General features: G+C 39.6%; 1 protein-coding gene across 1 annotated transcript in view; it reads left to right on the plus strand.

Annotated features, from left to right (window-relative positions):
- Nucleotides 1-9981, plus strand: part of gk5 (glycerol kinase 5) — a 17730-nt gene extending 7749 nt beyond the window's left edge. The window contains exons 9-16 of the mRNA XM_025009228.2: nucleotides 976-1036; nucleotides 2929-3055; nucleotides 3134-3238; nucleotides 3622-3716; nucleotides 4211-4314; nucleotides 4413-4472; nucleotides 4707-4840; nucleotides 6944-9981. Coding sequence (XP_024864996.1) covers nucleotides 976-1036; nucleotides 2929-3055; nucleotides 3134-3238; nucleotides 3622-3716; nucleotides 4211-4314; nucleotides 4413-4472; nucleotides 4707-4840; nucleotides 6944-7113 — 856 coding nt within the window. The 3' untranslated portion in view covers nucleotides 7114-9981. The remainder of the gene's footprint in view (nucleotides 1-975; nucleotides 1037-2928; nucleotides 3056-3133; nucleotides 3239-3621; nucleotides 3717-4210; nucleotides 4315-4412; nucleotides 4473-4706; nucleotides 4841-6943) is intronic.
- Nucleotides 9982-14791: the final 4810 nt, after the last annotated feature.

Here is a 14791-nt window from a genome sequence, read left to right on the forward strand (position 1 = left end):
GCGGACCAAGCTCTGACACCGGTCATAAAGGGACCTAACAGCCTGTATCAAAGGGCCTGGTACCCCATACTCCCGGAGCACCGCCCACAAGATTCCCCGAGGGACACGGTCGAACGCCTTCTCCAAGTCCACAAAACACATGTAGACTGGTTGGGCGAACTCCCATGCACCCTCAAGGACCCTGCTAAGAGTATAGAGCTGGTCCAATGTTCCACGGCCAGGACGAAAACCACACTGCTCTTCCTGAATCCGAGGTTCGACAATCCGACGGACCCTCCTCTCCAGAACCCCTGAATAGACCTTACCAGGGAGGCAAGAGTGTGAACCCTCTGTAATTGGAACACACCCTCCGGTCCCCCTTTTTGAATAAGGAGGAATTTTATAATACTTTTGAAAAAAAATAACTGTACAATGTAAAACTGACAGTGATGTAAAGTTTAAAAAACAGTGTTTGCATAAACTACTATAACATTTTCCACACTAGAGGTATTTTACGACACCTACAATACAATTTTGTCTCGGCGCCGCTCAGAATAGTCATTAGCTCATCAGTCCTTAAACTTTTTCTCCAAACTGAGGTCAATCAAAAAGCTCTCTACAACAAGTAAGTTATTAATTATTCATAACCTTTACACAGAACTTCACTTCAAAGAGGCCAAAATACCCTTTTAAATGTTTATTTAGAGGCCCAAGTTGCTCTTCTCTGTTGTTAAATCGATCAACATATGCTACTAAACTGAGTATATGTAGCTGGAGTAAATTGGTGAAACTGATGGTAATCTACCTTTAAAGTTATAGGAGTGCACCACTTTAGGAATATTCACAGTGCATATGTTTAATTTTAGGTCAATTAAAGGATCAGTGTCTCAAATGCAAAAGTTCCATACGTAAATGTCTCAGTCGTGTTCCTGCAGGTTGTACTAATGGACGTGGTGAGATAACCACTGATCTGTTTTCTCCTTCATAATGCATCAGCCATAACTTCGGCTCCACAGACCCGTCCATCTTCGGAGTGCCCATTCCCATTATGTCTATGGTGAGTGGACATCTTGGCATCATCCAGTCTACTATCTGTGTTATCCTTATGAAAGAACACTTACAGTAACCTGCCAGCGTGTCACTGCTATTATGTTGTAAAAAGAAAAGAATGTCACTGATCAGCTGTACTTAGGGTGTTCCTCCTGATAAGTCTTGATAAAAAAGACCAGTCAGGCAAGACTTTCATGCTCCTCGACAGCAGGCAGCGTGAGTTTAACACATTTCTCCTCAAACATAAACACTTTTCCCCTGCCGTTATGGCAGCACTATATTGTATCAGAATCCCAAAATGAAAAATGAGTTGCTGAGGTTGAGAAAAATAATGAGCTTAAAGTGAGTAAAGTAAGACATTACTTGGAGGTGTTTTGTTCAGGGGAGGTTTTTCAGATCAAATCAGGTTTAAGTTGTGGGTGTTTTAGGGTCACTTTAACGATGTGACATTAAAGTCTCATTGTCAAAGTTAAAGTTGAAATAATATTGGCTGAAAAAAAGTTGCAGCGTTGAGAAAACAAGTTGTCTTTCAAGAGTACACCAGAAGTGAACAAACTGTGCTCCTGAACCCGACTTTATTTGTTCCAAGTTTTCATTATTATTGTAGCAGAAAATTATGAGAGCACCTTCACTGGGTAAACTATAAAATACTAATCAGTATTTCTTTACCAGGCTGAGGTGTGATTGTCCCGCTGCAGCAGAACTCATAAAACTTGGACTGAAACACACACACACTGCTGACTCTGGACTTCTGAATACTCTCAAAACTTCTGGTGATCTAGGCTGCAGTATAGTTTACCGAGGAACAATAATGTAAGCTACTCTTTTAACAAAGTTTCAGATGTTTAGAAAGCGTGTTATTTTGTAGTTAACCAAGTGAAGGTGCCCCCATAACCCTTTAAATATAATAATAAAAAAAGCAAATAGAGGTTCTGGTTTAGTCTTTTTTTTTTTTTCTCAACATTGAAGTGTTTTTTCTGGCAATATTATTTTCACTTTAATCTTGACATTGTGAGTTTAAAGTCAAAACTAGAAAAAAACAATCTTCCTCATCATTTATTTTTTCCTGAGTGGCCCCAATGCGTTTCAAACTGAATGTCGCTAAAACATTTTAATGGTGTATTTATTACAGGCTGCTCATACATTTTATTACAGCGTCGAATTATTTGTGGCTCATAGCTGAATCTGTTTAAATAAGATATCTCTGCTGATGTAAACAGGAATCTGTGCTGAACTTGAAGATTCAGTTTAGGATCATCCTGCTATAGTGATTTCAGACTCTGTCATGGAAAACTGTGGTAGCCTATCAAATGTGTAGACTCTTCTGTTTCCTTCCAGGAGTATTCTCCATGATAACACTACTTGTTTTTGGGTTAATTCTATAAAAATAGTCAAGTGTAAAAGGGTGCGGGTGCTGGAGCGACATGGTGGTTTGGATGTGCTGTGTGCACACTAGAGGGATCTTCTTGTAGCACAAACCAATAAAACCTCCGGATGTTTCAGTCTCCCAAAGGTCATGTCTGGAAAAAACTTAAAGTGTGACTCAACATTTTGTTGTCAGATTTTGAAAAAGCCCAAACTTGAACTGCCTGTTTATTTTTTTTAAAGCTATATTATGAACTATGAGAAGACGACAGTTTTCTCGAGAAAATTGTCGTCTTTACAGCTGCTCACCTTCAACAAGATTTCAAATCAAAGTTTTTCTCCAGTGGCACACAAGTGGTGCTTATTTCCATAATGTTGCAGTCTGAGTGTGAATTCAACACACTGTTTATCCATATGTCTGCTTGTTGAAAACAATCCAGATTAGCCTATTCATTAATTGTAGCGTAGTTAAAATGTCCTAAAACTCACTTTTTTTCATTTCAAACACACTTTCGGACTGTCCTTCTGTTGTAGATGGCGGACCAGCAGGCAGCCATGTTTGGAGAGTGCTGCTTTGACGTCGGTGATGTGAAAATCACCATGGGAACAGGCACCTTCATGGACATCAACACTGGGAGCAAACCACATACATCTGTCGCAGGTTTAGGAGCAACCCACACACACGTTTACCTACATTTATCCATGTAGATCTTCTAGAACCCACCTCCCCTCGCTGCAGGTCTGTATCCTCTTGTTGGATGGAAGATCGGCTCGGAGGTGGTGTACCTGGCGGAGGGAAATGCAGCAGACACGGGCACTGCCATCAAATGGGCACAAGAGCTGGGTGAGTACTGATGTGTCACCGTCGAGATGTGCTGTAACTAGAGACAGGATCGGAACCAGGAAGTTGAAATCACAAAGCACCAGCGCTGTTTTAAGTCCCAATGCTTTATGATTTTATGGTTTTCTCTCAAATCCCTTCAGACAGGACACCCAAACTCTCATTGACCTTCACTGTATCTGAGCTCAGAATTTTCTCTTGAAAACTGGAAATGAAGGCTCTTTGTAATTTGTCATATCTCCTACATAATACATCAAAATGTCAACATTTTGTCATCATAACATTTGGGTTATACATAACATAGTTTCAGGCAAATTAATTTCTTCATAAATGTTCTAGTTGAGTAATAGGCCTCTTGACACTCAGTTTGAGTTTGCGTGTTGCAGAGCTCTTCTCTGACGTTCAGGAGACCAGTGCGATGGCGTACAGCGTCCGTGATTCAGATGGAGTGTGCTTCGTCCCTTCCTTCAGTGGCCTGCAGGTACAAACACTACATTCTTCATTTATTCACTTTCAGTATTTTTGCATGGTCTCATTTTTAACAAAATAAAACTTGTGTTTTCTGTGGCCCATTTGCTGTAAATGTTTAAAGCCAGTACGAACAGTGTTTGTTTTGTTTATTGTTTGTTTTTTTTCTGTTTCTTCATAACATGGTTGTCTCTTGTCTTTTTTTGTTTGTTTGTTTTATTCCTCTGCCCTCCATTGTGAGCGGGCTCTTGTAAGTGTTTCCTCCTGAGTGTTTGTAGTTAAAATGCAAAGATGTGATTTAAAAAAAAAAACATTTTCCTTGTGGTTGTTTACACAGTTATGCCTAGTAACCACACAACTCTGATCTGCACTCAGAGACATGGAGACCATTTTAAAATGCACTTTGAGTCTTTTTCTAAAACCGTTATTCTAGTTTCAGTTTTGTGAGATGATGCCTGTGTGTGTGTGTGTGTGTGTGTGTGTGTGTGTGTGTGTGCTTCATTAAAGGCCCCTCTGAATGACCCTAGAGCTTGTGCTTCCCTCATGGGCCTCAAACCTTCTACAACCAAAAACCATCTGGTCCGGGCCATCCTGGAGTCTGTCGCCTTCAGGTGGGTCATTTAAAAAAACAAAAAAAAAAAGGTTCCTCTTTCAGCATCCTTATATTTCTTTTCTCACTCTTTGTTTTTCCTTTTAATGTTCGTCTCAGAAACAAGCAGCTGTATGAGACGATGCTGAGGGAGACTCACATTCCAATCACAAAGATCAGGTGAGGGTTTCCTCGCGTCTCCTATAGTCATGTAGGAATAATCTTACAGAGACAGATCTAATCATCGGATTTTGTCCGGCACACTGGGTGTAACAGAATGAACTCTGGTGAAGCGTGCTTCTGCTAATGCAGTTCAGTTCTGCATGGATAATGCGTTATAGGAGCATGTCTCTGTTACTGTAACAGTAAAACAACCGCAGGGTTAATTGATCTCGGTCTTCCTCTCCCTCTCAGGGTGGACGGGGGTGTTTCCTCCAACAACTTCATCATGCAGCTGACTGCAGACCTGTTTGGTAGGAAAGTGATCAGACCCCAACACCGGGAGATGTCTTGTCTGGGGGCTGCGTTTGTAGCAGGACTTGGAGTGGGTATGCAGACAAGTGCATTACATTCGCATAAATTTAAAGAAAACATTCTTATCTCCCACCACCGAAGGTTTGTGTGTGTGTTTGTTACTGGATAAATTTATTGTAAATCTCAAACTAATCATTGGATGCATTGATTATTGTTTGGAGTCAACCATTCTAGGCTTTTAATTTGTTAAAGTTTGAACTTCACCTTTACTAATTTTCTGTTTACTGTCTATAAAATGTTTTGACAGCATATCTGAAGGCGTAGAGGTTTATTTCTTTGAAGGTTTCTGTGAAGCTGTTTGCTCTGCTGCTCGGCTCAAACAGACTAATTTGAAGATGAGACAAGAAGCAGCTTCGTCAGACGCAGTCAGGCTCCGACACTTTGTTTTGTTTTCTTTTTTTCTTTCAACATATTTCTGCTCTAAATATATCTCAGCTCATGACAGGTTTTCATCTGAAAAGGATTCGATCTGAAGGCCTATTTTTGTTTCGCTGACTCTGGCAGTAGAAGCAAATGAAGACTCAGGGATTTTTTTTTTTCCAAAATAGAAGCTGTTTTCCATTTTATGCTTCACATTATGTAATCAGATTATTGGGCTTTAGTCACTGCCATCCAGTAAAACAACAAACAGATCTGTTTTTGGAGCTGCTGGTGTTGATGACTGTAAAATATTATCATTTGAGCCTCTAAAATACGACCAGTAGTGGAGATAATTACTCACCCTTCACACTTGATGATGACCCCTGTGCTCTCCACAACCTTTCAGAACGTGGCTGGATTGCAGCAAATTTGGAAAACCTTCAGTGTCAAGGCAATCACACATATATAGCAACCAAATAGTGGAGTTTCTTTTTTGCGATTTGCTACATAACTCAAATGCTCTCCTGCCCGCTCACCGCTCACCGCTTCGGCACAACGCTCTTGATCTGCGTCAGGATGCAGCTAGAAGCTAAAGGATTGCTCTACACTAGCTAGACGCTACCGCCCCACATCTCTGCACTGTGCTGTTTGCATGACCTGATTAAATCTGCGGAATTTTTCTTTAAAGCAAAAACATTTTACAGTCATTTAACCAAACCAGTTGGATAAAGATCCCCCTTTGCCATCCTGTTTATGATGCAGCAGAAACTCTACCCTCGCCTGCACCTTTCTAATTTATGAAAGAAACTTTTAACACTCACAACAGGGCTAGGCTTAAATGCTGCGGTTACCGGAATGGAGTGTAATCGCTCTTGTCGTGCTGCACAAAACACACACATGTGAGTCACACACTTTGTGCAGGTGTTATGAAATGGATGCTGTTTGTATAAAACACAGAGAAATCACAATTTTGAAGGTATATTTTAGCTGTATAATTCATGAATTGAATGGATCTGTATTTTTGAATTTCTTGTGTCATGCTCAAAACTATCGTGGACTTATCTCACGCCATCACACATACGAGGCGCCCACTGCGGTCTGAAGACCCTGCAGAGAACACCCGCAATCTGGCTGATTTATAAAACTGTAGCAGGGTCATTATCTAGCATGTCGGAGGCTTTAGATATTTATTTTGAGTCGTTATCACCCGTTGCAGAAGGCAAGGGCGATAATATTTTTGCCCCTGTTAGTGTGTGTGTGTGTGTGTGTGTTTGTCTGTAGCGTTGGCAAAAAATCCTGTGAACTACTGGACTGTGTTCAGTGAAACTCAGAAAATAATCATCGGATCTACAGCTGATTACCTTTTGGCGTCAACCCAATTCAAGATGGTTGTCACAGCTATTTGACAGTAGATTACACAGAAATGTCTATAACTTACAGTTAATGAGCTAAAAGTGTGTATGGTAGGGGCCTAAAGTCATTTACAACAGATAATATTAGGTGTTAACAGACCATCCAAAGGTCTTGCTATATTATGTACGATTATAATGTTATTTTCAGATTTAAACCAAAATAGCTCTATCTCTGTCATTTCTCATTACAAGACGATCTTAGTTTAAAACTCTGGCATGAAAGGCAGCAGGTGATATGCATTCCTTTAAAATAATTATACTAGGCCTTTAATCATTTAGCAGCGTTCAACATGGCACCAAATTCTACATCTGCACGACTCACTCCGTTTCCCACTGCTACTGCAGGCTTCTGGACGTCTCGTGAAGAGCTGAAAAAGCTGCACAGCACAGAGAAGATGTTCCATCCCAAAGGTACTGCGAAAGAGGGGGCTGCCGGCCCCGACCAGGAGTACACCCCTGTCCTCCAGAGATGGGAGAGAGCTCTGCGGCGCTCCATGAACTGGTACAAACCCTGACCCAGGTCGCGCACACAGAGGGTCCTGAGGTTGAACAAATGGGAGAGAGAAATGTGTGGAAGGAGATTTTAAACCATCATTTGCAGGTTTAGATGGACTTAACTGTTGATTAATGTGAGCCCGATTACTTTTCAGACTGTACAAAAAGCGTCTGGTGATGGTAACATTCACCAAGGGTTACTTCGTGTTTCTCTGGGACGTGATGGCAATTTTCTGAACTTTATATCCACATCAGGTCAAATCTAGTGCCATCTGATCAGAGGTGCACTTTAATTATTTCTGGTCCCAAGTCGCCTCTGCGTTTTCTTTTTCTTTTCTTCTAGGAAAAAAAAAGTGTTTTACGTCTTCCCTTAAAGGGGCGCTAATAACTGGCATTACACCCTTTTTATTCATGTGCTCACCATAGCAACAGCACTGAAAGCCAAATGTTAATTTGGGGACACAGGCTACAACTGTTTCAATGAGATCCACACATCATCCTTCATTTGATTTAAAAAATACAAAAAAATATTGAGACATCTGTTGTTCACACCTCAGGATTTGTATTTTAAAAGCGTTTAGATGTTTCACAAATGCTTGTGTAAGTTTAAATATTTGGGGTTTTATTTGGGCTTCACAGTGATTTATATGTGTACGTTTATATGTGGATCTCTCTATGAATACTTGATTCCTTCCGAAAATCTGGAGCAACTTTTTTTTTTTTTTTAAACCATAAAATTCATGTGAATCATTACAAAAAGATGCAAAACCTGTACTGATGATGTTTGAATGTAAAAGATTCCACTGTTCTCAGTATTTAAATGTCTCTGTTGAGCTTTACCTATAGTTTGCATCATTACTGTCATTCATCGGCAGAAGTAGCTTGTATTTTTGATACATCTCTATTTGCAATGAACTGCAAAAAGTATTAAATTAAATAGTTATAGAGCTAGTCAGACAAATTTTGCTACAAAATATTTTTATTTTGAACATGTTACAGTAATTTTATATTGTCTAGGAGAGGGGTAATCAGGGATAGGAATATTGATTTAACTGGTTAAAAAAACAGAAATGAGACATTCCCAGAGTTATTGTTTGTTACGTTGATCTGTATTATTTCTGTTCTTCTATCAGTCATTATTGTTTTGCTATGTTTTGCTTGGGGAACAGCCATGTTGAAGGAACATTTCGACCATTTTGAAGTGATTTTCCATCCATTCTTTTTCTTTTACCGAGTGAGAGGCCGGAGATACTCTGGACAGGTCTCCAGTCCATCACAGGGACGCATAGAGACACATAGAGACACACTACCACTCATGCTGCTCCTCACACCGAGGGACAATTTAGAGTTACCAGTGAATCTAACATGCATGCTTTTGGTCTGTGCAAGGAAACCGTGTGTGTGTGTCTATATATATATATATATATTACCAGCTGTTTTAAGATCAGCTTTAGAAGCACTTAAAACATATTACCAAGCTAAAAGTGGACCAGGTAGACCTACTTCCAAAGCAGATCGCTGTTCTCTTTAAAACAGTCCAGTCTCCAAAGCTTCTTAGCAGTTCGTGTGAAAACTACTATTTAAACTTTTATATCGCCTTCAGCTTCAATCAAATTCCTGACAGAATCATTTAGGGATAGACATTTTAAGCATTTTAAGGAAAAACACTTTTCAAATTTGTAGGCAGTTCATTTATCTTTGAATATTCGACCCACCTCCCACCCGCTTTAGAGCAAACCCTCTAATGAAACAGTCTTTGGGTGCAGACGTGTGTCCTGCTGCTAATCCTGCTGGGGAACTTTTTATTCTTTCATTTTCACCGGTCCAACGGATCAATGTGCATATTCTGACAGTAAAGTCGAGCTCACTCATCATCATAGTTTCTACTTTATAATCCTTTCTAAATAAAATACAGTGGTAGAAATCAATGCCAGGAGGCTACGAGTTAGTTGTTGTTTTTTTTGTTTGTTCGTTTGCTTTTCGGTGAGGGGAGTGAACGAATGGAATGGAAGAGCATCATTAGGAAACAACCTGGCCTGTCGTTATCGGGTGTTGGCGTAAAAAATTGAAATTTATTAATTAATTAATATAGACACGATGGTAGCATTAACTCTCTGAATTTGCTCATTTTTACTAGACTTTGAATACTTGAAAATCACTGTCCATCCCAAGAATTGACCCCAGACTGCACGGGAAATGTTGCTTCTTGCTCTGCTGCGGCTGTTTGCTTTGAAAATACCCACAGGAATTCCAATGGGAATAGTCATGCATTGAGAAACTGACGTGATGGAAAGGTTTTCAAAACAGCTTTCACATGAATGCTAGGAAGTTCTGGAGACTGAAGTTGTTTTATTGTTTTAAGGTGACAGCAATCCACTTTGGCCTTGACTATGTTCAGACTAGCCGTTAGCTCTTCATCCCTGACAGACTTGAAGTCTTCTCCAAACGGAGGCTGTTCTTAGAGCTATCTGCAACAGGTAAGATAATTGCTCTTAATCTTTGCAAAGAATGGCCAAAATATCCCTTTAATGTCATATGATAAGTGGTTAGATGATCTTTGATGACATTTTGAAAAACCTCTGATTGAGTTGTAATTAAATGTGCCTTCAGCAGACTGAAACAAAACCTGTCATGAATCGTGAAGCACTTTCTTGACTCGTACTTCCTGGGTAAAGTTCAGTCTGCGTTATTACTATGCATCATGCTAAAAAAAAATACTTCAGGTTGTCTTGTGTGAGACTTATTAACACTTTTACTTCATTCAGGTTTTGAATGGCATATGTTTTCCCAGACTGGTGGGAAAAGTAACAAATATATTTGTGTAATAGTTTGTTTGTTTTTTTCCTGTTGTGAAAGGGCTAATAATAAAACCTGAGCTGCCAGCCGTTGGATGTGGTAACGTGTCTTATTCCATCAGCTGCACAGGTGTCACCGTGGGGGCGCAGATGCTGCAGAGTGTGTTTACCTCCGCGTGGACCGTGGGGGGGGCTGGAGGGGGAGGAATCATCAGAGACACAGGCTGTCAGATGTGTCTGGAGTCTTATTGACGTGACGAGCCTCGCTGTGAGGGTTGCTATGACAGCTTGTGGACGGAGTGAGTGAGAACAAGCGGGGTGTGTATTCCTGTTCGTGGTGCTGGTATGGTGAAGGGGGGCGCTAATTGAGTGCACAAATGTGGGGGGAAGGGGAGGAGGGGGGTCCTAGACAATGGGAGGATTGTGTGTCTGTTCGTTCAGAAGAAGAGTTCTGTGTCTCCATACGGCATATCTTTTCTGTCTGAACACTTCCTGTTGTAGCTCTCCATCTGGGGCTTTCCAACTCAAACATGGACACTTTTTTTTTTTTTTTTTGCTTAAGTGTTTGGCCTGCAGTGGAATGCCTTCACGAGAAAAATGCTCTTGAGTGTGTGTGTGTGTGTGTGTGTGTGTCAGGCCATGAATCTGTGCTGGCTGCTCTCCCTCTCATCAGTAATGTGTGTGCTTGTCTTGTGGCCGGTGCTGCATTGTATGAGCTGGACCTCGCCTTGCAACAAATTCAGACTGACAGCAGGAAGTGAGAGCAGTGCGACCACCACTCCAGTCCCCCTCCCCCATGCGAGCAGAACCCTGCTCATTATATAACTCCCTCCTCTGCGTTCTCTCTCTGTGACACACTGGGATTGTTTGCTGGATTGTTTGGGGGGTTGCGGGTTAAGGATCAGTTTGTTCCAATCACCCCTGGCAACAAAAAAAAAAAAAAAAAAAGCTGACGTGTGTATAGATGAAATGGAAATCCCCAGTGAAAAGTGTATTCTCTGTTAACTTTGACACATTTGTCTACAGTCATACACTCTTATCTCGTGCACTTTAGTTTCAGCAGTGCTTGATTGCCATGGCAACAAGGATGGGCTAGTGCCCCACATATCTGTGATCTCAATCGGTCACAGATGACGTCTAATTAGCAGCCTTCTCGTTCTTTCTGATCGAATAACAGGTATGTACTTTTACAGGAGCTGAGCTTCCTGTGGAGTCAGCAGCAGTGTGTCCTCACCTGTTGACACAGCCTCTACACACTGAGAAATAAAGGGTTCATTTCTGGACCCACAGGTCCAGGTGTCTGAAAAGTACTCAGTGAGGTACAGAAACATGCCTTAAGGTGTTTCCTCAAATTCATCTCTGACAAATAGGAATACAGAAGCTTACCTTTTAATGATTTTAAGTTGAGATGAACTGTGAGGAAGAGCAGGTTGCATGATTTGATTCTCAAGTGGAGGTTTTCTGATTTGACTTTGGATGTCGTCCTCAGGCCTTTTCACAAATCGGTTCTGTGATGTTCAGGGTTCCCACGCAGTCTTCAATAGTATGCTGTTTGATTAGACTATTTTCCAGGTCTGGATAAGTATAAAAAAAAGAAAACTGTGGAAAAAACAAAAACGTGTTTCCACACTCTAATACATCTTGCGTTTTGTCAAAAATTTAAAGAGAAAAAGAACATCAGTATTTAAAGAAAAATAAATTATACACCTCTTATTCTAGTATGTTTCTGTTTATCCTCCCAAATATAAAGTTGGAGAAAAACACTTCCCACATCTAATGGGTTTACAGAGGCATACAGATAAATAAAAATGGCTCCAATGTACAAACATTGTAAATTTATTTAAATTTACTGTCATTTGATGTTAGAAAAGTATTCAAAAATCAATAACATGTGTGTGTCCCAGTGGACATGTCCAAACTCCCTGTTATGGCGTGAGTTTAATTGGAAATGTCTGATTCGGTTTTTTTATAACACCAAAGCAAAAGGAACATTATGATCCAAGTGGGGCTGATTGTTGGAGGCTGTGTGCTGTGGCATGTTTTTTGAGAAGAGGTCCACAAGGTAATGTGTACTATATTTAGTAATAAAATACTCATGCAGTTCTTGTTTTTGTTGTTTGGGACTTGTGATTTTCTGGTCAGACAGGCTGAAAGTAAAGAAAAGTATCTACTGGCAATTTTTACCTTAGCCTGCAAAAAAGCACTTACAAGATGTTGGCTGCTTCCAGGACCCCTTACAATTTCAGATTGGATAAACATTGTAAATTTTATATTATATAATATGGACACAATTTCCTTTTCCATTCGTCTTAATAAAAGTGTTTTTATCAGCTTATGAGGAAAATGGATTAGATATGTAAAGTTTCAGTGGGCGGATTTTATAGAGGTGTTGTATTAATCGGCGTACTTGTGCTTTTTTTTAGTGTGTGTCCTGTTTTGTTTTTCTCTCCCCCCCATGTACTCAATAATACACATGTATATACTGGTATGCACAAGTGTTTTGTTTTGTTTTTTCTCTCCCATACTGTTTTTAGTAGGTATATACCTTGTTCATATAAATAAGAAAAAAAGGATTGTGAACGATCAGAGGATATTTCTGCTTTTTAAGTTGTAACTCTATATTCCTGAATAAATAAATATATATAAATAAATATATATATATATATATATATATATATATATATATATATATATATATATATATATATATATATATATATATATATATATATATATATATATAATTTAGGTCTGGAAAAGCCTTGAATTTCAGAATAAAATCTGTGTGGGAACCGAAGATATGGCCACAAAAACGGTTTCTTCCTTTGGCCTCCTTTGACTGTACATAAATGTCTGATTGAGCCGACCGCGTCCTGCAGCGATGTGAGCTTAATTAATGAAGCTGGCATCACAGAACCAAGGGAGGTGTGGAGTGCTCACCTTCTGCCATCACTGCAGCACACCAACAACAGGTGATGCTGGTTTAGCTTTGAGTACTGAATGTTGACTGTACTCAGTGTCTGCCTGCCTTGGCAGCTCAGAGGTGTAACAGCCGCAGGTCACCTTAAACCACCTCACGTTGCCTCGGTCATGACTTAAATCACACAGACAAGACGGCATCTCAGGCCCAGCTTGAAGAGTTTTGTGAAAGGGGCTGCTGGTGTCTCTCTCTTGACTTCTTCCCATAGTCCAAAAGATTTACAATTTTACATTTGAACAGATGAGTCACAGCTTAAAAAATCACAAGAGTAAAACAAACACACAGATTAAACCGTGTGTTTACCTTACCTTACCCAGAGTCCATTTTGCACATTCCTCAGAACTGACAGGACAGCTGGCTGAAGGTAAAAAAGACTTTTCTCCAGCTGCATGCCTTTATGCATTTCATTTAGAGCTGTGGTTCTCAAACTCAGACTAGACTGAGATCAGCTTATGATGAGAACAGATGGAGTTGCATCCATTTTAGTCAACCCTTCAACATCTCACAAGATGTGTTAGCAGCCGGTGAATGTAGTGATGATGACTTTCAGCTACTAAAACACCAAACTTTACATTCACAGTGGTAAATTTGATGGCATCAGAGGCATTTTTATGTTGGCTATTGTTTATTAGCTTTGGCAGCCATCTTGATTTAAGGTGACTCCAGAGTTTATTCAGTTGTAGATGTAGAACCAATGACCACTTTCTGAGAGTTTCATTAAAATTTGTCCAGTGGTTCATGATATATTTTGCTAACAGTCAGACAGAGTTGACTCCAGCAGTTAATGGCAAAGTTTGAATAACAAATCTTGTGCAATCAGTTCCTGGCATATGTTGGGGATGACTCTGTTACTACCAAGCTCAATATTTGTAAAATTTGTGTTTGTACAAAGTACATTTGTTTACCTGTGGAAACAGCTGGCGTGACTAAAAAAATAAGTCAACAGTGGCGACGTCCATGGAAGATTTTTATGTATCGGTACATATTTGCACTTAGACCTGGTGAGTAAAGTGTACAGGTAGAAGTGCTTTGTTTACATTAAGTGCTTACATGCATTTCAGAATTGCATATTAGTATATCTGGAGTAGATTTTGGCCAGCTGTGACTCAGTGGTTAGAGCAGTCATCCTCCAGAGACGCAGAGGTTTGACTCCACCAGTATGCAGTCACATGTCGAAGTGGCTCTGTGAGACGCTATACGAATTTGTCTGGATGGGTGAATGTGAAGCACTGCGAGAAAGCCACTAAATAAATAGTCCATTACCATTTAAACTCTTTCAAAGTGCACTATTTGACATAGTTCAGAATAGCCTTTTCTGTGTTTGATTTCATAGAATACAAAAAGCACACATTTTGAAAATATATTCTTTTGTACACTGGTAATATATTTTGTGTATTAGAATATATTAGATAATAAAATAAATTGATTATTATCTATAAAATATAGTTACAATAACTTGCATGAAGTATTAAAGCTTACTATTGAACTGATATATTTCTCACACACGGACACTCTTAAAATAGATTTTAAATCTATGTAAAATATTATAACATATGCTTCAGTTTACTAGTGATGTACGTAAATAGTACATAGCATGCACTTTAAAGTGTACTTTAGGGCTAAAATGCACAAGATATACAGACATGGATACATTTGTTTGTACCCTTTTGTTAAAGACAAACCCACAATCATCACTGAAATAACCTGAAACTGAAAAAATGACTAAAACTCAACCAGTGAAGTCCAGTCTGTTATGGTGGGGCATAACGAACCCAGAATGCAGACTTGGGGTGAGGTAAAATAAAAAACTAATTTATTAGCAAAACTTAAAAGGAAACCAAAAGGCTGATGGGGCAGCAAAAACATAAGGAGCATGATCATGGCATGGAAAAACCACAAGGCTATAAACAGAAGACAAGAATA

The sequence above is a fragment of the Kryptolebias marmoratus genome, linkage group LG20, assembly GCF_001649575.2.
Source record: "Kryptolebias marmoratus isolate JLee-2015 linkage group LG20, ASM164957v2, whole genome shotgun sequence".
Lineage (NCBI taxonomy): Eukaryota > Metazoa > Chordata > Actinopteri > Cyprinodontiformes > Rivulidae > Kryptolebias > Kryptolebias marmoratus.